At 39.1% G+C, this 25,842-nt stretch overlaps 1 protein-coding gene across 4 annotated transcripts in view; it reads left to right on the forward strand.

Moving 5' to 3' along the window:
- nbeab (neurobeachin b) overlaps positions 1-25,842 on the forward strand; it is a 237,383-nt gene that overhangs the window by 194,919 nt on the left and 16,622 nt on the right. For all 4 annotated transcript variants that reach the window (XM_057350789.1, XM_057350791.1, XM_057350790.1 and 1 more), the window contains exons 43-47: positions 3,504-3,616; positions 12,348-12,485; positions 14,628-14,747; positions 18,295-18,447; positions 22,953-23,123. In XM_057350789.1, the coding sequence (XP_057206772.1) occupies positions 3,504-3,616; positions 12,348-12,485; positions 14,628-14,747; positions 18,295-18,447; positions 22,953-23,123 (695 nt within the window). The remainder of the gene's footprint in view (positions 1-3,503; positions 3,617-12,347; positions 12,486-14,627; positions 14,748-18,294; positions 18,448-22,952; positions 23,124-25,842) is intronic.

Consider the following 25,842-nt stretch of genomic DNA (forward strand, 5'->3'; position numbering starts at 1 on the left):
CTCTTCCTCTCGGCCCTGTACTTCACAATGTGGCATTAACCTGGTTAATCAAGTCTACCTCGTACTAGACCCGGCCTATCGCTGAGGGTTGGAGATGGATTTGGTCAGTGTCCGTGTATGTATCTGAATACTAATCAAGTGTGTGACTCGTATGATTTTTTAATATTTTGTTTAGCTTTTATTAAAACGGGTTGTTGTGAAAGGTCACAAGACAATCACATGAGCCCCATCACTCAATGTGTCACATCTTGTATGCTAACGGGGTTACAGTTACTGAGTACAGTTAGTTGATACAGTTACCGAGTACAGTTAGTTGATACAGTTAGTGAGTACAGTTAGTTGATACAGTTACTGAGTACAGTTAGTTGATACAGTTACTGAGTACAGTTAGTTGATACAGTTACTGAGTACAGTTAGTTGATACAGTTACTGAGTACAGTTAGTTGATACAGTTACTGAGTACAGTTAGTTGATACAGTTACTGAGTACAGTTAGTTGATACAGTTACTGAGTACAGTTAGTTGATACAGTTACTGAGTACAGTTAGTTGATACAGTTACTGAGTACAGTTAGTTGATACAGTTACTGAGTACAGTTAGTTGATACAGTTACTGAGTACAGTTAGTTGATACAGTTACTGAGTACAGTTAGTTGATACAGTTACTGAGTACAGTTAGTTGATACAGTTACTGAGTACAGTTAGTTGATACAGTTACTGAGTACAGTTAGTTGATACAGTTACTGAGTACAGTTAGTTGATACAGTTACTGAGTACAGTTAGTTGATACAGTTACTGAGTACAGTTAGTTGATACAGTTACTGAGTACAGTTAGTTGATACAGTTACTGAGTACAGTTAGTTGATACAGTTACTGAGTACAGTTAGTTGATACAGTTACTGAGTACAGTTAGTTGATACAGTTACTGAGTACAGTTAGTTGATACAGTTACTGAGTACAGTTAGTTGATACAGTTACTGAGTACAGTTAGTTGATACAGTTACTGAGTACAGTTAGTTGATACAGTTACTGAGTACAGTTAGTTGATACAGTTACTGAGTACAGTTAGTTGATACAGTTACTGAGTACAGTTAGTTGATACAGTTACTGAGTACAGTTAGTTGATACAGTTACTGAGTACAGTTAGTTGATACAGTTACTGAGTACAGTTAGTTGATACAGTTATTGAGTACAGTTAGTTGATACAGTTATTGAGTACAGTTAGTTGATGCAGTTATTGAGTACAGTTAGTTGTTACAGTTATTGAGTACAGTTAGTATATACAATTAGTTGATACAGTTAGTTAATACAGTTATTGAGTACAGTTAGTTGATGCAGTTATTGAGTACAGTTAGTATATACAATTAGTTGATACAGTTAGTGAGTATAGTTATTGAGTACAGTTAGTTGATGCAGTTATTGAGTACAGTTAGTATATACGATTAGTTGATACAGTTAGTGAGTATAGTTATTGAGTACAATTAGTTGATGCAGATATTGAGTACAGTTAGTATATACAATTAGTTGATACAGTTAGTGAGTACAGTTATTGAGTACAGTTAGTTGATGCAGTTATTGAGTACAGTTAGTTGATACAGTTATTGAGTACAGTTAGTTGATGCAGTTATTGAGTACAGTTAGTTGTTACAGTTATTGAGTACAGTTAGTATATACAATTAGTTGATACAGTTAGTGAGTATAGTTAGTCAAAACAGTTATTGAGTACAGTTAGTTGATACAGTTATTGAGTACAGTTAGTTGATACAGTTTGTATAGGTGATACAGTTAGTGGGAACAGTTTGTATAGGTGATACAGTTAGTGGGAACAGTTTGTATAGGTGATACAGTTAGTGGGAACAGTTAGTTGAGAGTATAGTTAGTGAGTGCAGTTGATACAGTGAGTAAGTACAGTGCGTATACGCTTTGGATAAAAGCGTCTGCCAAATGAATAAATGTAAGTCAATGGTACAGTTAGTGAGTAGAGTAGAGCAGTTAGTTCACACAGTAAGTGAGTACAGTTAGTTCATACAGTTAGTGGATTGAATAAGTGAATACAGTTATTTGATGCAGTTATTGAGTACAGATATTGGGTACAATTAGTTTATGCAGTTAGTTGATACAGACAGAACACAACTCGCTGTTCAGTTGTATGTGTTTATAGGGTAGTATTTATCTCCTCAGTATGGCATTGCAATTGACATATGATTCAGCTTCCAGTGTGTTGTCTATGTTTGTTTGTGGTTGATACAGTAAGTGGGTACAGCTCACAGCTCATTGTATTAAAGCACTTGAGGGCTGTGTTTATGTCTGTACTCTTTAAACTAAAGGGTTGTGGTCTAGGAGGAAGATTAATGATGATCATTTGTTATGGGTCTGGTAATTAGCCCATATACTTTTTATACACGCTAGCATCTCCAGCCATCATGACTGGCCTGGAAAACCAAACCCAGATTATCTCCACAACTCTTAACGCTCTCCCCAAATGGTCTTGTGTAAGTCTCAGTTAGAAGCCTGAGGCTATTTCTTGGACTGTGTGTTTTTTCCTAAGGTTAAGAATCAGGCTTAATCTCAGGGAGACCTGCCTTCTGTGCTGTTTCCCACAATTCATAAGTAATGCCAGATCTGTGCTATATTTGACCGAGTAATCGCGCTGTAAAGTTGAAATAGCCACTGTATCTTTTTGTTACCCGCGTAGGTAAGCTGCATTTAGAGACGAGACGAGGTTCTCCAGCGACAGTTTCTACCATCTGAGATCCATATTGTTACAACTAAAGAGAGCGAGAGCAAAAGTAACGAAAAAAAGGGGGAGAGAGAAATAAAAGAGCAAATGGCACATCTGGCATCTCTTGCATTGGTGCATATGTGCTCCATCATAGGTACTTCATATAGGTCTCCATGGTTACCGTAAGTCTCTGACCAATCAGAGAAGAAGCCTGACCATGTTACAGAGAGGCATTTAGGGCACCATGTCAACCTCTAAAAGAATATTCTTTATTTGCATTTTGCTCACATGTATTCAACTTTGAAGAGACCGATTTGGCTTTAACCAAGAAAACAATGCTAGTAAATTTGACATTTTTTAAATAACCTTCCAGTGCTGTCACATAGTCATTAGACAGTCCAAGCACACCAACATCTGCCTGTTGATCTTGTTGAAAGCTCTATTACTGTACATGCTGCAATGTTATGAAAAACCTGAAGTATTATTCTCATCACTGTTCAATGATGAAATTTGATGTCTCATTACATGCAACACTCCTGTTTCCTTCTTCGTAGTAGACAGAATCAATCCTGCATTTCTTTGGTCAATGATACTGTCACATTATGAATTCATGGCATAAGATTCACAGGTCTGCTCACACAGGAGACAAGAACATTAACAGTTAACATAGTGTATGATAGGGCTGGTTGCATCTTTTCATTGATAATGCTGATGGAGCCTTACAAAGACGATCCAGACCACATTAACAAAAGGATTTTATTTCATTCCATGCCTTTTTTTTAGGACGGACATACAACGATCTGAACCAGTATCCTGTTTTCCCATGGGTCCTCACCAATTATGATTCTGAAGAGCTGGACCTCACAATTCCGGGCAACTTCAGGGATCTCTCAAAGGTGCAACACACAAGGATGTATATATTTATCTAGATATATATAGTTGTTTCATTCTGTCTTTCACATTTGTTTATCTCAATCATAAGCTCATTGCTAGTTCACTTTCTCGCCCATCCTCCTTTCCAAATTATAGATGTATATTGTACATGACTCTTTTATCAGTCCACCCGGTTACAGGATTGTGAAGTGTGAACTGAATTTGAATGTCAAATTTTGATCAGACCTCTGAAGGATACTCGGGTTTTGTGCGACCCACTTATTAGCAGACCTTATCAGCTGTTACTCAAAGATCTGGCACGTGAAACCTATTGTTACCCATTCCGCATTCAGCACCAGTGATATCACTGCAAATCTCCTTTACATACAGCACTGCTCTCCCCGAACATGTCAGCATGGGACCAGGTGGGCAAAGGAAGCCCCCTGGCCTGACTAAGACAGTGATGTATTGTAATATATGCCTGTGACATCCACTCCGTGCTGTTTACCAGCTTGAGCTGCCTTCATTAGCAGGGGTTCACAGGCCCGCGGCCATCCCGATGCATGTCCTTGGCCAGCCTGGGGCTCTAACCTCTGAAGATTCACCAGTGCTGATACAAAAACAAGGGCTTTAACCTTCCTCCCTAGTGCCTTGCTGTGAAGACCCCTGCCTTTGTTCTATACCGTATGAAGGGGTGGGCTGCCTCGGGGGCAAGTGTGCATATTGGAGCGAGCGTGTCTGTGTTATTGTTGATAATGAAGTAGGCGGCTTTTTTTGGAAATACGGCGTGCTCAGTTACGATACTTTTTTTCCACAAAAAAGCGTGTGCATCCATGCTACGGATTAACAGAAATATCATAATAAGCATTTAGAAAATGTAATAAATACAACCTAAAGCGAACATACAAGTGGGAAAACATACAAGTTGGATGGGTTCTTCTGAACACACCCTCCATCAAATTCTCACCTGCACAATTCCCAGAGCCCCAGACACGCAAGGCGTCTCGTCACGTGACGCGTCCAGCAGGAAACAGCTGCCAGTCAAATTGGTGCGAATGCCCTCCAGCGCCGCGTTGACGGGCAGCATTGTGTGCGAGTGCTGAAATATCCTGCTTGATATGTACCATAATTCCCCTCTCAACCCCACCTACAATACACACCTGAAGTTATCGCACCGATCGCGTGTGCATTCAACTGTACGCCAAATAACTGAAAACAGGTCTCTGGACGCCTCGGGCTAAGACTAGCACATTTTTGCATGGCAGCTACATTGACATGGCCGACAGATTTATTAGAATCTAATGATTATTTCCTTCTTGACGGACAGGTGGCTGATAGAAAAGGGAAGCCGTCTCGCTCGCAGCTATTAATTGGCGCGTGCTAATGCGAAGCCATCATACACCAGGCTCGTTCAGAGCGCACCCGCGCCAACTCTCTGCCGCGATTTCACGTTCCTCCACTTCTTTTGTGCAGCTTTGACAGGAAATTAGATGAAGTGTCTCCGACGGATCTTTTTGAGCGGCTGGTGAGGTACAGAGGAGAAGCGACAGCAAACATAATTACCTGAGTTGTGCAAATCTCTTGTTATGAATGTCTGATTGTTCATGCGAACATAATTCCAGTTGACACGATTATCTCGCCCGAAACAAATCGTCATGTATCAGTCAATGGTTTCTCATAAGTTTGTATTCTTTTTTTTTAATGTAGTTTATAATTGGGTCTTTAGGCCTTTGCGTGATATAATGTTTTTCTCTCTCACAGAGGAAACTTTTATTGCTCAAAGGTTGCTTTTTTCATAGCTCAGGAAATTTGTAGAACTTCTCAGTTGTGTGTCATTTAAGTATCAGCTTATGTTGACCAAAAAATATTGAGTTCATATTAAAATCTTCAATAATGTTAAAGATGCAATCTTTTGATTGTAGTCTTGACAAATCTAAGCAGGTTTGTGATATTGTTGAGATCTTTTCTGAAACTCTTATGGAGATTTCTTTGGCATCTCAGATATTTCTCTTGAAAAAGGCAGATTCCATTTACTCTCCATTTAAAGAAGTGGTTCTCAAACTGGGGGCTGTGGCCCCCTGGGGGCCCCAAGATGGATCCAGGGGGGCCACAGGTTTTGTGGCATTTTATGAAATATAGAAATGTATTCTACATTTTATGCAATCGAACATCAGAAAAATAAGACCACCAACCAAAACAACTGATGTTTCAGCATTGTATAACTGAATATGTTTTGTGTTTAATTAAAATTTTAAGTTCAAGATTTTAAGTATTTTTGGGGGGGGCCACAAAGCGATGCACTCTACACAAAAGGGACCTTACAACGAAAAAGTTTGAGAACCACTGATTTGAAGGGATAGTGCACCCAAAAAATCTGTTCATTTACTCACCCTCAAGTTATTCCAAACATTTATCACTTTCTGTCTTCCGCAATACACACAAAAAAAGACATTTTGAAGAATGTAAATAGCCGGACGACGACGATTCCCATTGATGTCTATTGAATGGACACAAAACCAAAGTCAATGGGTACCGCCATTCTTCGGTTACCAACTCTCTTTAAAATGTCATCTTTTGTGTTCTGCCGAAGAAAGAAAGTCATACAGGTTTGAAATGACAAGAGTCTGAGTAAATGAAGACAGAATTTTCATTCTTGAGTGAGCTATTCCTTTAACCTCATTCATGTCTAGTAGAAACAATTGAGATATTAAAGAGAGATCTGATCTCTTATGGGATTTTTGCTTCCTCTTGCTTTTTCAAGATGATTTTCTTAAAATCACCAGCTCTTCACCAGACGTCAGCTCACCACAGAGAAATGCATTATGGGTAATGCAGACCAGCTCCTGCTGATCAAGACCCCTTTGCATTGACTTTCCTTTTTACCCCTCCTCCATCTCGATTGGCTCGTTTCGGAGACGCATCTGCTTTGTTTTGACTTGCGGGAGCTTGATTGCATTAGTCTAAAGCTGCGTGTTGCAGTGAAAACAAGTGCAGCTCCTCCTGACAGCACATTGCCGGCACACAGTTCCTTAATATAATTTTCTCTGATATATGAAATGCAGAATGCGAGACTCCGGGGGAGATGGTGCAGATAGGGCCGTATGACGGCACTCCCCTGCTCTGCCATCAATAAATGACAGCAAAACTCAGGGCTTATCTTTGAAAACGAGAAAGTTGCCCATGGAATCATAATTGCTCTTGTGGTTGTGGTTTGTATGCAGCAAAATGAGGTAAACAGTGTTAGAGAAAGACCGGGTTTGAATGTTTTGTGGTTAGTTGTCATTATACTTCATGAGCTTTACAGGGCAGAGCTGTCAGAGACTATTTTATAAAAGAAGACGGGTTTGACAAAGTTCTTTTTAGCTGCCCATACCAATGCAGTTAAATAATTCAAATGTATCTAAACTGTAATGACAGGGTGTTTATATGTCTTATACTGTACTTGTTTTCATTTACGTGAACACGGCCAAACAGTTACATCCTTAGGACAGTGTGACATACACATCTACTGAGGTTATCTGAAGTTTACAGCTCATTGTAAAAGACAATCAAAATGCATGTCTGTGAAATCCAGGCTAAAGTCTCATCATCTAACTATTAGAATATTACATTGTTTGTCGCTTTAAATGATTAAATACAGTATTCACATTTTTTAAATGAATTATTTTATTGGGTCCACCTTTTATTTTTGCACAAAGAAATACTTCATCGTTGACATTTCTTTACTCAGGTACATTAACAATTCAGGGTTGTTTTTTACAGAATGCTCACATTAAAGTGATAGTTCACCCAAAAATGAAAACTCATTTACTAACATTGTTGTCTTTTCAAACATGTGTGACTTTTTTATCTTCTGCAGAGCACAAAAGAAGATATTTTGAAGAATGTTGGTAAACGAACAATGGCGGTACCCATTCACGTCTATTGTAAAGATACAAAACCAATGCAAGTCAATGGGTACCGCTGTTGTTCGGTTACCGACATTCTTCAAAATATCTTCTTTAGTGTCCTACGGAAAAAAGGAGTCATACAGGTTTGAAATGACATGAGTGTTAGTAAATGATGACACACATTTGGGTGAATTTTCCCTTTAAGAACAATGAATTCACGTGGAAAACAGTAAATCACAAAAAGTTGGTTTATTACAGGCAGCCTCACATGTCCGAGTTCGTTAGATGAGAAAGTAGTAAAATCTTGGAATACATCTTGAAAGTTAGAAAAAGGTCAGTTTTCATATAAGCGTAACCTCAAGTCAAACGCCTCTGGTTGTAAAATTTAAAGGAACAAAGGGAAGCGTTTATGTAGCTTTTAAAATCATACCCTCCCTTATGAAGCAAATGGCTTTTTAATTTAGATAATTAGCTTCTTTAACAGATATTGTGGCTGAACAGGTATTTCTGAGGGTGTTTTGAACTCAGTTTAATTAGGCCTCATGGGATACGATCAGACGCCGTACTCCAGTAAGAGGTGTGATATCATCCGCGCGTGACCTTTTTTTGTGTCGGCAGATATACTTGTCTTTAGCATGATTAATGAATTGAGAATGAACCATTACGCTAATTTACAGCATACCACTAATATGTTGCTCTTTCTTATATTCTAAACCAATATGTTTTTTTAATAACAAGGTAATTGTATGACAGAGAAATCGAACAGCGATCTCAATGTCAAAAAAATGTCAGACTTCTCAGTCCAGATCCCAGACTTTTTATATTTGACGGGGCTTGAAGTCGGGCTCTTTATCGGACATCTCGCTGGTTTTATCGGCATGCCGCATGGTGTTTCCTTCGAATAGTTTTGGGAACGGGAGTCTGGAAAGCTTTACATTTACACAAACTCCTGTTTTATATTTAAGACTGATTCCCTGCAGAGTCTTGAGGAAGACAATTACATGCTATTTGTTCGCCCTATTAAGTGCATTGAGCATGTCATTGTACTTTAAATAGGAAATGGTAAATTGTCATGGGTGGAATATTAGCAGCACAGATGTGTGTCAGTCATTTTTGTAACAAAAAATATACACATACTGTACAGCAGTGACTTTGGGCTTTAAAGGAGTAGTTCACCTTTAAATGAAAATTCTGTCATCATTTACTCATCCTGTTGTCATCTTAAACCTGTTTGACTTTCTTTCTTCTGCAAAACACAAAAATATATATATGTTGGTAACCAAAACGTTGGTCCCCATTTACTTCTATTGTAAAAAAGTCACAAACGGTTTTGTTACCAACGTTTCGAAATATCTTCTTTTGTGTTCTGCAGAAGAAAGAAAGTCACACAGGTTTGAAATGACAAGAGGGCGAGTAAATGATGACATAATTTTCATTTTTAAGGTGAACTATCCCTTTAACACAAATCTGTATTACATATAACAAAACTGCCAATGTTTTTTTGGTTTCGTTTTCTCCTTCTGTATGCTTAAAAGTACATGAAGTATTATTTTCTTTCAGAGCATAACTCCCTCCTGAAGTCATAGCGCTGCTTTAAACGACCACACGTCCACCCACAAAACACCTTTGAATGACTACAAACAATCTTTGTCTTGCACTGGAAAACATTTGTGTTGCTTCTCCGTTTCACATCTGCCATGTCGAGCTGGGCAAATGCTCCATGTCATGCCAAGCGCAATATTTCCCTGGTTAAGTGGGTCTTTTTGCTGCCATGAGATGGACTCATCTTGCAGCCAGGGCTTGACTGGTCCCACTGAGGAGGTTTTTACAGCGTGCTAGACTTCCTGTGGCTGCTCGCCCAATCCTGGTCAGCCCTGGATGTCACATGGCGGGTCATTATCACCTCATAAATCTCAGCAGATCCCCATAAACTTCTCTTTCATTCGCCTCAACTGCGCTAACAGTGCGGATGGTCATTAAAAAAAGAAAGGGAATAGAAGAACTGGGAGAGGTTGAAGCGAGAAAGACAAGACAAAAGTACTGTAAGAAGCAACTACAGAATGAGCTTTCATTTTTACTCATTTGTTTATAGTCATTATCCTCTAAACCGTGTCGTGTTTCTCCTCAAAAATACCACATATGTCACAGATCCTCAAGATATTGAGTACATTGCTCGTTTCTTCATATCATGCTTTCAGTATAGACAAATTTCCCAGCTCCTCTCCCACGCTCACAGTCTTTTTTTTATTGATTTTTATTGATTTTAAGATTTATTGATCTTTCTCAACGGACTGTTGGTCAATAACACGTAGTATATTAATATCGACTGCGTAAGTCACCTGCCCTGACTGTTGACCGAAAAGCCATGGAGGCCAATCTATTTTTAAAGGATCTTTAATGAAGTGATGACTGTTGGTTTTTAAGATTGGAAACCACTTTAATTGCACCGGACTTCATGAGCTGTTCAAAAGAAATATTTTTGAGTTTCGTATGCAGTAATGTGTGACACGAGACCTAATTGGCTTAAATGGGCATTGTAAAATGAATTTGTTCGTTTGAAGTTAATTTATTATAATTTTATAAAATTGAAATGTTTTATATACGTTGTACAGCATGCATATTTCTATAGTGGGGTCTAAAATATTTGTGTTCTCTTGAGTATTTCTTCAGTTTAGAAAAATATATTTTTACATTTTTCAAAAAAATCCTACTGTTTATTTTTAAATGAAATGTAGGTTTTTCAGTGTCCGCGTGTTCGTCTGTTTGTGAAACACATCTGTCAGATCATTGCATCACGAAGGGCTGAACCTGTAACATTTCCAAGCATTGACTTCATCTGCTACTCTGACATTTGAGAGAATGTCAGTAAGCATTATACATTTATAGTTCCGAATTTGCATTTGCAGTGTGTTTATTATCTGAAGAATGGTGTAGTTTTCAACTTTCAAAAAACACCTCAATACATACCTGTTCCGCATTTATTTGACTAACCAATAACTCTGTCTGTCTGTCTAAAAAAACATATATTTTGCGTACTCCAGCTTTAATCCTCTAGTAGCATGGCCTTGTAAACTAACGGTACTGTGTAGCGTGTTGACAAAATGTTTATATGCTCGCCTAATTTGGATAAAAGCGTCTGCCAAATGAATAAATGTAAATGTAGTTAAATACTTTCACTGTCTGCATTTGATTGTAAACCCTTACAGGATTTAAACTGCAGTAAAAAAGAGTAACCATTACGAATCGTTTATGTTGTATGAACTATGAAGACAGGTTTATCAACATCCATATGTGTGTGAGAGAGAGATAGAGGGATAAAGAGAGGAAGAGATTTCGAGGGCTCATTGAAAACTGTTTATTCTAGACATTGTCCAGGATATTAGTGGAGTGGTTTAACGGCAGCGAATGGTCAAGACTGAGCACTGTGGATGTACAGGGTGTAAATCAGGTCAGACAGGGTTAAGCTAGGGTGCATTACTTGCTGTCTTTATAGCTGAGGCCTTTCAGAACGTGCCATACTCTCTCTCTCTCTCTCACACACACACACACACACGCACTCACGCACGCACGCACGCACGCACACACACGCACACACACACACACATGTTGGGTTTCCATGTTTTATGGGGACATTCATAGACACAATGGTGTTTATACTGTACAAACTGTATCTCATATTCCCTCCCCCTAACCCTAACAATCACACACAACTGTCTGCTCTTTTACATTTTCACAAAAGTTCATTCTGTATGATTTATAAGCTTGTTTCCTCATGTGGACCAAAATATGTCCCCACAAGGACAAGGGTTTAGGTTATTGCCATCTTTGTGAGGACATTTTGTCCCCATACCGTAGGGTTTACCCTTCCCACACACACACACAGATGCAGATATACATGCAGCTCACGTCTGTGAAAACACACACATACATTCTATCAAACTGAAATATATATACTGTAAATACACAGTTTGTCATCATGAAATGGTGTCAGTGATACATTTTACTTCCGTAATGTGACACATTCTAGAGGGAAACAGGATGTTCTATAGGAGAAAATGTAAAGAGCAGATTTGAAGTGACAGTTGTTGCAGGGCAAGGAAAGGAAATGATTGATGGCATCTGACCAAAAATACATCATTTTGTGTGTGCAGTGCAAGTTTGATGAACATGTTTGTGAACTATAACATACTCCACATTGTTTGCAATAAGACCAGAAATGTGTACAGTATTAAAAAGGGTAAGTTTACATTTTACGACAATACAAACACATTGGCATTGGCACGGCATGCTGAAATATTCCGCAAGTTTATGTTGTTTACTGTACCTCTTTGTGCTTGTTTATTTCCTGCCTTTATGAATCCGGAGCACAGATGGATCCATGGGAGAAGTCCAAACTGAGTAAACTTATATGAGGACAGTAATATCGTGTGACAGACAAACGTCAAGAATAATACACTTGTTTGTCCGTTCAAAGACTTCTGCTTAGCTTTTCTTTTAGCCATCAAACATTCAGAAAGATCGCACTGCGCACACACACAGACGCACATAATGCACAAAGCTATTAGCTCCACAAATGGTATGTGCGCTGTAAGTCTTCTTTATGTGACGGTTGGTTATTGTTCGCGTTCGCAAAGTGCACGGTATAAAAACAACATGGCTTCTATTTCACGACTTTCATTTGCATGAAATTGTTTTAGGTTTATGTAAATGATGTATATTATGATAAAAGATTTTGGGAAACGAAAATTGTTTTTCTTTTTTCTCTGTGTTACCTTTAGAAAACAACTCAAATGTGATTGCATGCCTAATAGTATGACGTGCGTCAACGGTTTCACTTTATTCTGTTCCCCATGTGTTTCCTTAGCCAATCGGAGCGTTGAATCCAAAGCGTGCCGTGTTCTACGCGGAACGCTATGAATCATGGAACGAGGAAGCTCCACCCTGCCACTATACATCTCACTATTCCACCACAGCCGCAACTCTCCATTGGCTTGTCAGAATGGTAAGTATTTTTGATTGGATGGATGAGAGGAATATGATGCCCTCAACATCTGGGAAGCCGTTAACTCGGCAGCTGCGTCTGCGGCAGACTGCTTCTGAATCTCATTACGCCCTTTTGTGAAATGTTTTATTGTGCTGGTCAGCTTTAATATGAGGAGGTATTCCTCCATCACACCTTTAGGAATATGTGAGTGATTACAGTGGAAACATTCTTTTGTGTTTACTCAGTAGGATAATGTCACTCACACTGTTAAAATCCTGTCATGCACAATCGTTATGTATTTATTATATGTTTTAACGTTGAAATGATGCTGCCAGGTCTGTGTGTTTTGATGCATTCCAACACACAACAATAGCTCAAGCCCAGATAGTGGATCACGTCGTTGTCAATCAAAATGTACGTCTTTTCACCGCGGAGGCGAATCAACCTCAACATCTCAATTCACGAGCATCATGTTCCACTACAGAGGGCCAGTGAGTGGATTTCACAGGCTGGTAAACAGGCATATGTGAGAGGGAAGTCAAGAAGCTCTGTGTAATGATTTACGCTCTGGCACGTGACAACTTTATGCGCCTCAGACAGCACGCAGAGCGCGGGGAAACGTGTCCATCATTGTCTCCTGATAACATTCTCGCTTACCCTGAGAGTGTCTCGTATGGGCTGATTTGAGACCAGCGGTGCATGATGATCCCTCGTAGTGAAATGCACAAGGATCTGGAAGCTACAAAAACTCAGATCGGCCTAGAAAATGAAGCTGTTTTTGGATGTGGAGTGGATTGGGTTTGATGTCTTTTTTTTCACATTGGTTAATTCATTCCAGTAGGTCTCGCCAATGTACTGTGGTAAACACTATTGTGCACTGAAAAAAAAGGTTTGTTGGAATTACTCAATTTAATCATGTACATCGGTTCCACACGATTTAAATTTAAATGGCAAAAAAAGTAAAAAAAAACGATGTGGAACCGATGTACATGATTAAATTGAGTAATTCCAACAAACCTTTTTTTTTCAGTGCACAATCGTGTATTGTTTACCGCAGTACATTGGTGAGACCTAGTGGTATGAATTAACAATGTGAAAAAAATAAATTCCTGTAACTCAGACATCAAACTTCAGTGTGTTTTTGACATTTGCTGCATAAACAAAATAAGGTCTTTATTTTTTGCGAGAACTCATATAGGCCATACAGAGTATTTTTAAAGATGATTTTGAGAGTGACATACTTGTGTAAAATGTTTATTTTATTTCTTCAGAATACAATACACAGACGCACTATAATCATTGCATTAAAGTGATTTATTAAAGTAGTAGTTCACTCTGTGTCAGAAAGAAAGTTTTACAGGTTTGAAATGACATGAGGGTCAGTAAATAAGTATGAACTTTGTTGTAAACTATTACTTTAATGTTTTCAAGAACGTTGCAGTTATTATATAAATAGCATTAATACGTTTTTCAACTATCCATCATTGGGAGAAAAAATTAAAACACATAATGAAAACTGAATAATTGGCTCTTCCCAGGCGGCCTATTGCGTTGATGATGATGATTTGGAAGGGTCCCCTGGCAGCTCTCTCACCAGACTTGAGTGAGGCTGTAGACACCATCATCTTTTCCCCTGGCTTATCCAGCATCTCCATGTCAACTCCTCGTACTGCCAACCCAGACTGATGACCCTGAATCTGCCAATTAGAGCCAGAGCTGAGCTCCTCAGCCAACAGGCCATATAATTAACTCCGCCACGGGCACCGTTACAGAAAATGAGCGAAGAAAAAACATTCCACAAACTCTTCATAATCTGACAGACGAGTCGCTACATTGAGATGTTTGTGCGAACGGAAGGCTTCCCAGAGCGCTGAGAGCACCCCATCAAGAGACTCAATCCAATTACCATAGAAATAAATCTAGATGAATTTACTTTTTTGTTCGAATGATGTTTTCGGGTGCCGAATAGCATTAGCGCTTTGCGAAAACGACGCGGATTTGTTGCAACTAGCGACTAATTAGCAGTTTAGAAAAAACAACCTACGTGAGAGATTTCTGCGACTGTTTTCACACGTTAGGAAAGATGTTTCGGAGAGTATGTGGGTCAGTAAAAGTTTCTTAAAAATGTGACAGTGTTGTTTTGTGTCTGCTCAATTGCAGGAGCCTTTCACCACGTTTTTTCTTAATGCCAACGGCAACAAGTTTGATCACCCAAACCGCACTTTGTCTGGTATCGCGCGCTCATGGCGACACTGCCAACGCGACACTGCGGATGTAAAGGTAAGATTTTGTTGTTTTGTTTCTCACTAGTAGGACATTTCTGTGGCTTACAAACAGTGTAAATGGTTCTTTTTTATGTATTAACATTTTTCTTCGTGAACAATTAAAGTGAAATATCGTGCGCATATTTCAAAGCAGCGTCACTTCATCACTATAATGGTTGTTCCCCGTTGCCTGTGTTTTCCGTTTGAGCCCCTCTCTGCAGCACAGCAAGCGCACTTGCGCTGACCTAAAAGTGTCATGCTTTTCCTGCACACTTCATGACGGGTTAGCTTCGCCCCGGGCAATTAATAAAGCATTAATGACAAAAGCTATTTAAAATGTAGTCTTTTATGTAAAGGCAAGGCTTTTTACTACTCGAGGCTGGGGAACAGCATTCACCAACATGAGGTGCAGACAATACGCAGCAAGCAAGTGAACGGCCGTACAGAGAAACATTATATGTTAGCAAATATGAGCCTGTCTCTGAAGCACTCTACTGTCTACATGGATCGTGTTAAACAATGGTCACCACTCTGTTAAGACAAAAAATAAGGATTTTAAAGTCCTCGTGGACCGGAAGTTACGATTGTTTTTACTTCCGTATTTTGACTCATTTCCGAGTAAAATTTAGAATAGTGGGCGTGGCTTGCGTTTTTTTCACTGCAATTTGATTGGATGTATAAAATCGTCTGTTGCAATTTGAAATAGAACTGGTAGGAGATTGACAGTTGAAGGGGAGGAGTTAACGGATGCTCCGCCCAAGCCGTCTAACATACGTCGGGCGGAAGTGCATTTTGAGATTGTAACTGAAGATAATGAGGGCACGTGAATTTTAAAAAGAGAATGACCCACATTCATAAGCTGTTTACAGTAAACGCTGCAATATTTAATGAAAAAAAATTGAATTGCAATTTTTAATTTCACTGGGACTTTAAGTGTTTTTATTATGTATGATTTTTATAACAAAAGTATTACCTCTGAAGGCATAACCGGCACGTAAATCCAAGGTTTACTGGCTCTTTGGTGTTCTTAGATAACATGCTTTATCCTATAAAGATCATTATGCAGTATTACATGCATCCTTTTTTAATGTACAGTATTAATACCAGTACCTACACCTAAGCGTTCTTAGATACAACGTTTTTTAAGATTATGAACCATACATTTAGTCAAGTGTGTGACTCAGATGTCACCCATGAACTGTCAGATGAACATCTGATGCATAAAACATGCAAAACTGGAAACATTGATCGTCACCACATTTAGTCGTCATCCAGTCCTCATCAAATTTCTTGACGATGTAGAAACTTTAAATTTTCAGGCCCCTCAACATGATGCCGAATAAAAAAAGAACTGTGATTGGATGCTTTACATGTACTGTAAGTGATACGGCCATTTAGCGGTCCTTGGCCAGTGAAAGCTACTGTGGAGTCCAGTTCTGCCATCAGTCTGAAGGTCTTACACAAGATCAAATGTGCTCTTTTATAACGTTTGTAACTTTTTTATTTACTTGTAAAGTAGAGAGGAAATGATATGTGACCCCTATTCCCTGTCATTTTTTTGTGATTTACTGTTTTCTACATAAAATCCTCCATCATTGCTGTTAGTTAGGTATCATGCTAATGTAAAAAACAATTGTAATAACTCACAAAATGTTTCCTATCACTGTCAAAATAGTCCTTCACAAATACTCACCAGCAGTCAGCCACCTGCAGAGAGTAACTTTCCCTCAATTCCTCAACCGTTTCTCAATAATCTGTTGGCGGAGCCCCGTCTGAAGGCGCAGGATGAGCAGTCGTGTCTAGTGACAGCTCTCCAGGAGGGTGTCATTAGGGTGAACAGTGTAAAGTGGAAGAGTTGAGTGTGATTGACTTGTCAGCCCATTATGAGGCTGCCGAGGAATTATTGGCTCTTGAACGAAGACGTGCATCACCACGTTAGCAGCCCAAATGACTGAGCTACTGCCTGCAAAGTTTAAAACCCGAGACTCTTGTGATAGGAAGGATGGAGTTCCATCCAGTTTTGATTTTGGGGTTGACTTTAAACGAGATTGGCTGACTGGATTGTGGCATGATTTTGTTTGTGTAGCCTGTTAGCTCTTAAAGGGGAACTCCGACCAAAAATGAAAATTCTGCCATTAATTACTCACCCTCAAGTAGTTTAACATCTGTATGATGCAAAATGAAGGTAGTTTTGGAAGCTTTCTGACTCCTCCTTAGATTGCAAGCAACCAATCTTCAAAGCGCTGAAAGTGCGTAAAGACATCATAAAATCAGTATGAATTAATATAATGCGACGAGGATACTGTTTGTGCGCAAACAGACAAAACTAACGACTATATTCAAAAACTTCCTGATTTGAGTGTTAGTTTCCAGTGTGTGAGAACCACAGGACAGTGCAAATGGTGTTCAGAACGAACGCGCATGCGTCGAGCGATGGTGACACCGGATGTACTGTCACGTGGCTCGTGTGTTTGGTTGCGTTGCAATCTATGGAGGAGGAGTCAGAAAACTTCCAAAACTACCTTCATTTGCGTTCTGGGGAAAAACGGAGGTCCTAGGGATGTTAAACTACTTGAGGGTGAGTAATTGGCAGAATTTTCATTTTTGGTCGGAGTTCCCCTTTAAAAGCTGTCTAGCCTACTTTTATTGCAGACATACCCTGCCCCATGAAAGTTTTTTTCTCTCCTACAAAAACCAATGTTGTTAAATGGATCTTTATTTGAAAACGATGTACAACTTTTAACCAAAACGTTCTTTTTGTTACTGAGGGAAAAAACAGTCGGTCAGGTTCAGAAGAGTACGGGCAGAATGAGTTCTTAAATGATTTTAAAGGTTCTTCAAAGGCAAGTTCTTTTGAGTGACACTAAACGGAGAGGAGGTCACATTCCTCGTGTGCACATGCTCCAATGTACATAGGCGTCTCTCACAGGGAATTATGGGTAATTTGCTGTGATATGGCAGTGAGAACGTAGAAGGATTAGGAATGCGGCAACCTCGCTGGATAAGAGACCGTCAAGGTCAGGGGTGCATGTAAAGAATTACTGAGCAGAAATGAGTGATGCTCATAGCGTGTTTTGAGCAGTAAAACATGAAAGACGTGGCTCTTCATCTCTTTTGAAAGTTTGAAGCTTTTTACTCGAAGTTGGTGAACATTTCCAATTGTGTCTCCTAACTGGGGGCACAATAGAACCAAACCTGCCTCATATTTCGACGAATAAAACCGATCAGTCCTTGCGCTCACTTCAAACTGACGTAACCAAGTTTACTGTCATCTCTCGTGTTTAGTTTGTATTTTCATCCTCCCCCATCTTCGTGCGTTCGCCACACATTCCCATACTCTGGGAAAACATTTTTAAACGTTCTCCGATGGTCCTTCCCTCGTCTCCTGGGGTTCATTTCCCCAGTCTGAAACATGGCCAACATTTTGATTCATTGGACTACAAAACTGTGTAACGTTAACTTGCAACGTTTCCTTCTGTATTTTAGCTCTCTACAATAAATCAATTTAGGATGATTGGAATTTTTTATTTGATTCGCACGTCTTTTTTGTCTGTCTCTCATAGGAGTTAATTCCAGAGTTCTACTATCTGCCAGAGATGTTTATAAACAGTAATGGCTACTGTATGGGTGACAGAGATGATGGTGTTCCTGTCTGTGATGTAGAACTACCAGCCTGGGCAAAGAAACCAGAGGACTTTGTCAGGATTAACAGAATGGTAAGTCAACACACTCCCTGAACAATGACAGTCTTTCTATACCAAACATTCTGTACCAAATCATCCGCATGACTGTCTAAGACTAAAAAAGAACAAATTCAAAGTATTTACCCAACACCAGTGTTGGGTGTAACTAGTTACGAAGTAATTAGTTACTGTAATTTAATTACTTTTCCTTTGAAAAGTAAAGTAAGGGATTACTCTTATTTTTTCTGTAATTTAATTACAGTTACTTCTGATGTAATTAAACTAAATACTTTGTGTAATTAATGTGTGTGTAATAGTGGAATTGACATCAAAATTCAAAGTCTAACTCTAAAATCCGTATAATGTATAATTCTCACATTTGTCATACTTTGGTCAGTTAATAATACTACTTTATGTAGTTTAATATTATTTATTTGAATGAATTAAAAGAGCCGTTTCATGTCTATCCTTGAATCACTTAACTAATCAAGGTTGATGTAGGATATAGAAAGTAATTAGCAATAAGTAATTAAATACTTTTTGGAGAGAGTAATTTGTACAGTAATCTCATTACACTATTGAATATGTCATTAGTAACTAGTAATTAATTACTTTTTGAGAGTAACTTACCCAACACTATACCTCAACCCTCACGTGTTCGTTTTTTAATTGTTTGGATAGTTTGATAATGTTTTAGCTATGAATAAATGCTCTGTTCTGCTAAAATCTGCTAAAAAAATTGTAGGGGCTAGCAAAAGCAAGCTAGCTTTGAAAGCATAAAAGGGGAAAAGATCTTACCTCCATTCAGAGCTGTGTCAATAATGCCAATTACCTTTTATTCACCAAGCACATAACACTAGCATGAACAACTATAAACAAAAGCATAAACAAAATGTATGGTTATTGTCAGAACTTAAAGTGAGTTCACTGAAAAATCAAGCGTATAGCGTTAGTTCTGGCAGGTCACTTGAGTCAGGCTTGCATCAGCTGATCTTCCTCTACCTATAGAAATATGACGCAATCACAGCTTCCGTTTTAATATTCATTCAGCTAACAGCAGCTTATCGCATCGCTCAGAAGCAGATTACCCTCCTCCATCCCCAGCTCCACCTCACATTTACAATCAGGACTCCACTTGTGTTATTGCTTTTCGTAAGTCTCAACTACATTTGAATTATGTGTTACACTTAAATATCTTTAAGAACTAATGACATCTGCTTGTTCTGTTCTGTTTACCCTAAGGGGGGTTATCGCTGCGCTCTCTGCTCTTATTCATGCTGGCTGCATGGATGGTCAGGGAGTTTTGCCCAGAACAGAACCATACCACCAATCTAAACTATGCTAATTGTCAATCATTTCTGACGGTAGTGAACTTGACGGAAATATCATTTATTCACCCTCATGTCATTCAAAACCTTTGAATGACTCTTTCTTCTGTGGAACACAAAAGATATGTTGAGAAATGTTTCAGTGGTTTTGTGTCCATACAGTGGAGGTCAATGGAGGGCCTATGTTGTTTGGTTACCAACATTCTTCGAAATATCTTATTTTGTATTCTGCAGAGGAAAGAAAGTCATACAGGTTTGGTATGACATGAGTGTGAGTAAATAATTCATAACATTCATTGATTGGCAAGCAAGTGAAGCATCCTATCTTTAGTTGTGGAATAGTCTCCCAGTCCATATCAGAACTCCCTCAACTTTATCTATTTTTAAGTCTACTCTTAAAACTTATTTCTTCTCTTTGGCATTTAATATTCTTTGACCTGGTGTGCGACAGTGCTCAAATTGAAGGGGGCCTGGGGGGATCCAGGACCCCCCGTAAGGCATTAGGGACCCCCATAAGAGGTAAAAAATAGACTTAGGGGGTCACACAGATATTTTTATTTGTGTAAAAATGTGATTAAATTCATGCAATGGATATGGTAAATTTCGTGAATTAATTATTTACAATAATTTATATTAAGTTTGTTTATGGGCTAGTTGTCATGTCTCTTTAAATTTTAAATGTCATGTCTCTTTAAATTTTGTCTTGCATACCCTGTACAGCACTTTGGTCGACTTTGGTTGTTTTAAATGTGCTATACAAGCAAACGTCGTATTGTATTGTGTTTAGGACCGAATGCAAGTTTACGATGAAGGTTTCATGGTCCTGAGACGGCCACAGAAGAAAAATATGTAGACCACTTTACCATATTTTGCTAGTAGGATGTAAAGACGCGTTCAAACAGTGTTAATGAAACACACCAACCACAGTTAAACCCATTCCACAGATTTCTGTATGTTTATTCCACAGTATATTTGAACCCTATTTGTGCCATTCTAATATACAGTAGTATATAACCTATACAATATCTGAAGCAATTTTGCAGAGTCTCAATTTCTTCCAGTCCGGTGGGAGAAAAATCCAGTATTTAATATCTAACCCGCTTCCATCCTGCCCCACAGAGATGACACTCATTCATTCGTTTGATAAAGAATCCCTGTCCTCTGTTGGCTTCTGTGTTGTGCTGTTTCATGGTGAAGGTTGTAATATAGCGCAGTGCTCGATACTAACGTAATCTACCGCTGACCTCAATGATGTCACCGAGGACTGGACCGTGCACTGTCCATTATAATGTTACCCTAATGCTGCCTTCATCAATCATGATTTAGCTCTCAGGATGTGTGTGCGTGTCCACCGGGCCCTGTAGACTAGTTTGGGATAGAAATCTAGTACTGGCCTCTTATAATGGCTCTGTGTACCATAAAACACAGTGACCCAAAGGGAGGAGTGGGAATTGTATATGCTTCAGGGTGTGTAAATTGAGAGTGTTTGTGACCGTGTATTGTAGAGACCCTATTGAAGGATTAAGGGTGCGTTTTAAACCGTGATGCCTGATGAGAATGTGTGTGTAGTGCAGGAAACACACTTGACCTTTTCAGTTACAGTGACAGTGGGGTGTGTGTGTTGTGGAGGTGACCTTTCCTCCGGTCTCACTGGTTTTTTTGTGGTTTAACACATTCAGCTATTCAGACAAACACAAACATCGAGACGCCTGGCTGTCTTTTAAAGCAAGATTACGAATGCTTTCAGGAACTCGAAACATCTAGTAGTATTTGGTATATGGGTAGTTGGCAAATAAACCGTACCATGTGTCCTATGGTGCAAAAGCAAACGTTTAGAAAACAAACTGTTAATAATGTATTATTCATATTTATATGATAAAATGGCACAAGAGAGATTTATCTGCAATGTTTTGCTGTGTCACACCAGGACACGTGCGTGGTTTATTTGTCAACTACCCATATGCTTATTTTTTCTTTACAAATACGGTTGTGTTCGTTAACATTAGTAAATGCATTAACTAACATGATCTAACAATGAGCAATATACTTTTTCGTTAGTTAATGTCCGTACAGTTATTCGTGTTTGTTCATGGTGCATTAAAGGGAAAGTTCACCCAAAAATGAAAACGATGTCATCATTTACTCAAGTTGTTTCAAACCTTTCTCATTTTTGAAGTTATGCCGAACACAAAGAATGATATTTGGAAGAACGTTTGTAACCAAACTCTTCTGCGTCACTATAGACTACCATAGTAGGAAATGAAACTACTATAGTAGTCAATGATGCCCCAGTACTGTTTGGTTTTCTACATTCTTCAGAATGTCTCCTTTTGTGTTTAACAGAACAAAGAAATGTATACAGGTTTGAAACAACTTGAGGTTGAGTAAATGATGACATCATTGACATTTTTCTCTTTAACTTATGTTAACAGGAACAACGTTTGATTTTAAAATGTATTAGTAAAATGAATACTGTAAATGCTGTAGAAGCGATGTTTATTAGTTCCTGTTAGCTGCTGCATTAACTACAACCTCATTGTAAAGTGTTAACCATGAATTTGGCTTTTAATAGTATTTTGGTTAGTCAAAATATCTGTCTCTCTCCTCTCCTGTCTTTGTGCTCCCTCTCTCTCTCCCTCCTTCTTCACTTAGTGTTCCCATCTTTGCATGTGTCACTTTCGATTGTAATGACATGCCCTGCGGGTAACTCGGCCCGTGCGCTCTCCGGCTCGCTCTGTTGGTAATGGCTGTTATTCCTGATTCCAGCAGCGGGGTTTGTGTGCGTGAAGATTGTGTTTATATGTTTTCTTTCATTTCTTTTGTAGCAGGTCCTTGAACCATTACGTATTAACTACACCCCTATTAACCGAACAACCAATTCTTTGAAGATATATTGTGCGTGTGTATAAATTTGACATTTTTATGAATGTATATATTGATATGTTGATTAAGCTAAACCCAAAGTCAAAATGTCCTTGCATTGCATTATCGCTTCAAAGAGACACTTGTTTAAAAGCTCAAAAAACATCTTGCGTTTTTCATTCAGGCTTTATTTATTTATTTATATTTCAGCCCCTCTTGTGTTGGTCTCCCGACTTCCAAAACAGGAAACATATCCCCGAGCGTGTTTGTCCGTGCATGTGTGTGTGTTTTGCGCACATGTTGTGTATGTGTACCTTTCACCTCTAATTGCCGCGCTCTCTTCGACAGGCCCTGGAAAGCGAGTTTGTATCGTGTCAGCTGCACCAGTGGATTGACCTTATTTTTGGCTACAAGCAACGCGGGCCCGAGGCAGTGCGAGCCCTCAACGTCTTTCACCACCTGACCTACGAGGGCTCCGTCAACCTCGACAGCCTCGCCAGTGATCCCCCGCTGCGTGAGGTGGGTCGTCCTGGCAACCTCGCCATGACAACAGCATCGTCACATAAGCAGATGCAACTTTGGAAATTCATAGTTTTTAGTTTTATTCTTGGAGTTTGTCGTTTATATACAGTACTGTGAGTGTTACATAAATGCTGACGCTAAGTTTGTTAGCGAAAGTACGTTTATAAGTTATTACATTCACAGGTTAACTATTATTGTTTTCACGCCCCTTGACACTACGGTATCTCAAAACTAGGGTATTTTGAGTCATAATGGTAAAATCAGCCTCTCATCTAGCAGATCGAGCACATAAAAATGAGCATTGAGTTCTGTATCTCTTGCATGAATGAGCACAGTTTCTGTTGGATATATCAGACAGACCATCTGTACGTGTCATGTGAGAAAGAGAAACTCAAACTGCTGATTCACACACTTTGCGTTCACAGGCTCACGAGTGATCACTGTAACACTCAAAATAGAAAGGCTACTGTCTGTTTCAAAGTGAAATGTGTGATTTCTGTAGCACAAAGGACACCAAAAATCATGATTTGTACTTCTCTGAAAACTTTCGAACAGTGCCTGTCTAGTGCAGAGGTCAACGGCACGACACTTGCGTATGCTCTGTGATGCCAGTGTGTTGCTATGCTGTTCCTAGGGTGTTGCTAGGGCAAAATTAGTTAAGGGACAAGCTTGCCTTAATCAGCATTGTCTTGTGAAAATTAGATACTGCGCCTTTAAGAATTCAGTAAATGAATTTTAAAATACTGAAAAATACGAAAACGCTGAAATGCATTGATAAATAAATATTAAAATAATAATAACAAATTGGAAATGGATTGATTGATAGTATTTATTTATTGGTTATTCAGAAAAATGGAATTCATCAAGCAATTGTAAATCAATATTGTTGATTTTCCCAACAATACTCTTGATTGACTGGTTCAACGTTTTTAAAACGACTTAATTGTCTATGTGGATATGAAACCAGTTCAACAGTAGCAGCTGGCAGGCAGTGTGTTTCTTCCAGTGTCTACCCCATCCCTCCCTCCCATCCACCTACCTCTCTCTCGCTCTCATCTCTTTCGCTCCCTGTGATACCCACCATCTGCTGTCTGCAAAACAAGTCATTTATATACTGTCACTTCCAGGACTGCCTTTATTTGTCAAGTGACCACTATGCAAATCATTCACCGAACAGGGGGGCTAATTATCAAACAATATGGAGAAAGCTTTGCTTTTCATCATTCAGCGCTACATTCCAGACAATGGCAATTACCTCGCTTTCATGTGGTCGCTTTCTTTGCAAATGGTCCGGCACTTTGAGTTCATTGGCGGCTGACAGTGAGATTTGTTAGCCTCTGAGAAACTGCTTTTATTGGGCAGTTGTTGACTTCTGAGCTCTTAAAAGCCATCATGTTGTATACCCGCCTTCATTAATAGAGGATATAATGCTTATGTCACCCAAGCAAGCCCCCTTTAGGCATTTAAATGCAAAGGAACGTTGACCCTTTCTTGACTCTTTAAATGCAAAACAGAATTCCTTTTACTTTATTTGTCCAACAAGTTATTCAACGCCCCTCCAGCTGAACGTCAAGAACAAATGATATTGACCTCAAATGCATCGAATTCTCCATTTGCTCCTGTTTGTGTTTCGTTCATCGGTCGTGTTGAAGAGGTGAAACAGGGAAAAGCCTGTCTGCTATCTCGCTCAGAAATGTGACCGTCACCTTCAAGCTATTGATTCATTCCCAAGTGACAGGTGCATCCACAGCTCTGACATTAAGCACTGCAATTACGGCCTTAAAATGTCAAACTCCCGAGTTAAGGGTCATAACTCGTTCCTGGGTCGAATCAAAATGGCAGCAGTTGATGACGGCGTCTGTGGACTCGAGTTGGGAAGATTGTGTTGTAGGAAAATCTGTTTGCGAAGAAAGAAAATCCCCATATATGTTTTTATGTAGTTCGTTTTTTTTAGATACGTTTTTATCTTTTTTGTCCTTTCCTAGTTTAATATCCAAAGAAAACAGTAAGCCATTGCTAAACAGGATGATATTTGAAATATATGTGATAAAAAAACCCTGTTTCATAGAGACCCTGTAATATAAACTGTGATCTGACGATTGACGTACTTCCACAGCTGAGAGTTTCATCCAGAGATAAAGGTGTGATTGACATCCCACTGGTCATGATGGATGTCTTGTGTTCATTTTAGCATTGCGTGGGGGGTGAAGGTGCTGAAGGTGTGTCTTATCGACTGCGAAGAGCAGGAGCTTAACCTGGATTATAGTAATGAACTGCCTGTTAAAGGCTCCAGATTTCTGTTTGTGATAAAATGTGATTTTTTTCCTGAGCTCGGATTAGCAACCAATTGACATTGTGGCTGTGTTGACACATCGGCGTGGTTTGAAAGACAACCTCAGCTATAACCCGTCATAGGTGCATGTAAAGGGGGTATAATGGATTTTCAGTCATTTTTTATGTTTACGTAATCGGCTTCCCTTGGGATTCTGGTGTGCTATTGTCTCTACCCGGGGTCTTAACCAATCTGGACCAAGAAGAAAGTTCATGCTCGTCGTAGCAGATCTTTTCTTTGGGGGTCACTGTTTGCTGTTTTTGTAAAACATATATATTCACCAATTGAAGAAATTCTTTCTTTCTTCCGCGGTCTGTGTTAGATGGCAGAAATGTAGTGATACTTCCCACATGGCTGCGTTTTTCTCTCAGATCTCGAGATCGG

This window comes from Triplophysa rosa, linkage group LG14, assembly GCF_024868665.1.
Source record: "Triplophysa rosa linkage group LG14, Trosa_1v2, whole genome shotgun sequence".
Lineage (NCBI taxonomy): Eukaryota > Metazoa > Chordata > Actinopteri > Cypriniformes > Nemacheilidae > Triplophysa > Triplophysa rosa.